Source organism: Echinococcus granulosus (assembly GCF_000524195.1).
Source record: "Echinococcus granulosus chromosome Unknown EG_S00134, whole genome shotgun sequence".
In the NCBI taxonomy this organism is placed as follows: domain Eukaryota; kingdom Metazoa; phylum Platyhelminthes; class Cestoda; order Cyclophyllidea; family Taeniidae; genus Echinococcus; species Echinococcus granulosus.
This window is the reverse complement of record NW_020170514.1, coordinates 32,633-34,572: the sequence shown is the minus strand read 5'-3', so window position 1 is coordinate 34,572 and position 1,940 is coordinate 32,633. Positions and strand designations below refer to the sequence as shown.

Here is a 1,940-nt window from a genome sequence, read left to right as displayed (position 1 = left end):
CAATTTATTTATCCATACATAATCATATATTTAACAAATTGTCACTCCCCCCTCAACGACAAGGCCGGGCAAAAGACTAGTCTCGGAATGGTGGTCTTACTCCATTGGTCCACCTCAGCTTATCCAATCAGCTGCCTCCTGTAAGACTCAGACTGCTCCAGCTCATGTGTACTAGTGGGGAGTCTGCACTGTTGTAGTCCACGCTCCCCTACTTCCTGTCCCCAAAGCAATATGCTATACTTCGATATCGGCATGGGTCTCTCCATCCTTTACATTATCTTAACCCTATTCGATTCCTCCCTGGCCTCCTCCAAATTTAATGCAGGCATCATAAGCTTTGTTATCTCCGAGAATGCGGCTATTGGTGATGTTGTGGGGACGTTGGACAGCTTCAATGGATCTGATTATTCTAAAAAACAGGACGATAGGCCCTTGTTTATGTTGCAAGATACAACGTACTTTGCACTAAAAGGACCGGGTCAAAAAACGGTAGTGGTCAACCGACTGCTTGATCGTGACAACGACAGGAAGTTGTGCCGCGAACCCAGCTGGCCTGAAACATGTGCGTGGTCAGGCGTTCTCTTCGCTCACGATGGTGTTGTTTTTAGTCTGCGCATAACCATCATCGATGTTAATGATAATATCCCTCGATGGCCTGATTCTGCCCTGAGCAAACTACGCAATTCAAAGGAAAAAGAACCGTCCATTGAGTTGTTCATAGCGGAGAATGCACCAACAGGTAGCATGTTTGACCTACCTCTCGCTGAAGATCGGGACTATGGAAAGAACGGTATAGTTAATTACGAACTTGTTAAGACAGATGGAAATGGTCGTTTTTCTCTCCTCTGCACGGCGGGCCCAAATGGGGTGATTCCGCGTCTGCAGGTTTTAGAAGTGCTTGACAGGGAAGAGAGGGAGGAGTATGAGATGCAGATGGCGGCAATTGATGGCGGCGGGCAACGTGTTGTAGTTGGACTTCGAGTTTATCTTGTAGATGAGAATGACAATCCACCCATTTTTGTCCATCTCAAGAATTTCTCCCAGGAGGAGGCACGACAAGCTCGTTTCGTCATTGAAATTGACGAATCTTTGTCCGTTGGTACAGCCCTTCATCTTCATCCCACAGCAACAGATGCCGACGCTGGAGACTTTGGTCGTGTGCGCTATCGCTTCTCATTCTCCACACCCGAATTTGTCCGACGCGATTTTGCTATTGAGTCAGAGACGGGCAAAATTATTGTGCAAAACATCCTAGATTGTGATTCTGGTGGTATCCCTGAGTACGTCTTTTCTATGATCGCTGAAGACGGCGCTCCGCAACCCCTAACTGCCCTAGCAACTGTGGTAATTATTCTCCACGATGTCAATGATAATGCTCCAATTATAAGTCTCACACCAGCAACACCAAAGGTGGAAGATATGTACGATACCACCTTCTATCCTACATTTGATGAGAGTAGGGATAACTTCTGTTTGGTGGAAGAAATGCCTTCAGGCCAGTTGGTAGCAACTGTAGCGGTGAGCGATCCCGATTCGGATGCTGATGGCGAGTTTGAATGTGACCTGGATGGGACACCGGACTTTACTCTGCACACACTGCCTTGGATCGGCGCAACAAAGGTTTACCAACTTCTATCGGCGCGTCGATTTGACAGAGAGGTGGAGGCTTTGACCTCGGTCACACTTAAATGTGTTGATCGAGGAGTGCCACCGCAAATCTCAAGCAAAATAATTCCCATAACCCTCATCGACAAAAACGACAATCAACCCTATTTCCAGCAACAGCTCTACCAATTTTCGGTAATTTCGGCTGGTGATTAACTTGCTTTAACCTCTGCGCCCAGTTTATCAGGAAGTTAGACCACTGTCATGTGTGAAAATTATTCCCGAAATCAGGAGTCTTTAGGCTTTAAATCCTCAACTAGTTAGAATTCTATGTA

At 46.4% G+C, this 1,940-nt stretch overlaps 1 protein-coding gene across 1 annotated transcript in view; it reads left to right on the top strand. All coding sequences in view use genetic code 11, as the record gives it.

Moving 5' to 3' along the window:
• Nucleotides 1-231: 231 nt before the first annotated feature.
• The window catches only part of EGR_09145 (Protocadherin-9), a gene marked incomplete at both ends in the record, with an annotated part of 10,223 nt that continues 8,514 nt past the window's right edge, over nt 232-1,940 (top strand). The window contains one exon of the mRNA XM_024498394.1: nt 232-1,800. Coding sequence (XP_024347177.1) covers nt 232-1,800 — 1,569 coding nt within the window. The remainder of the gene's footprint in view (nt 1,801-1,940) is intronic.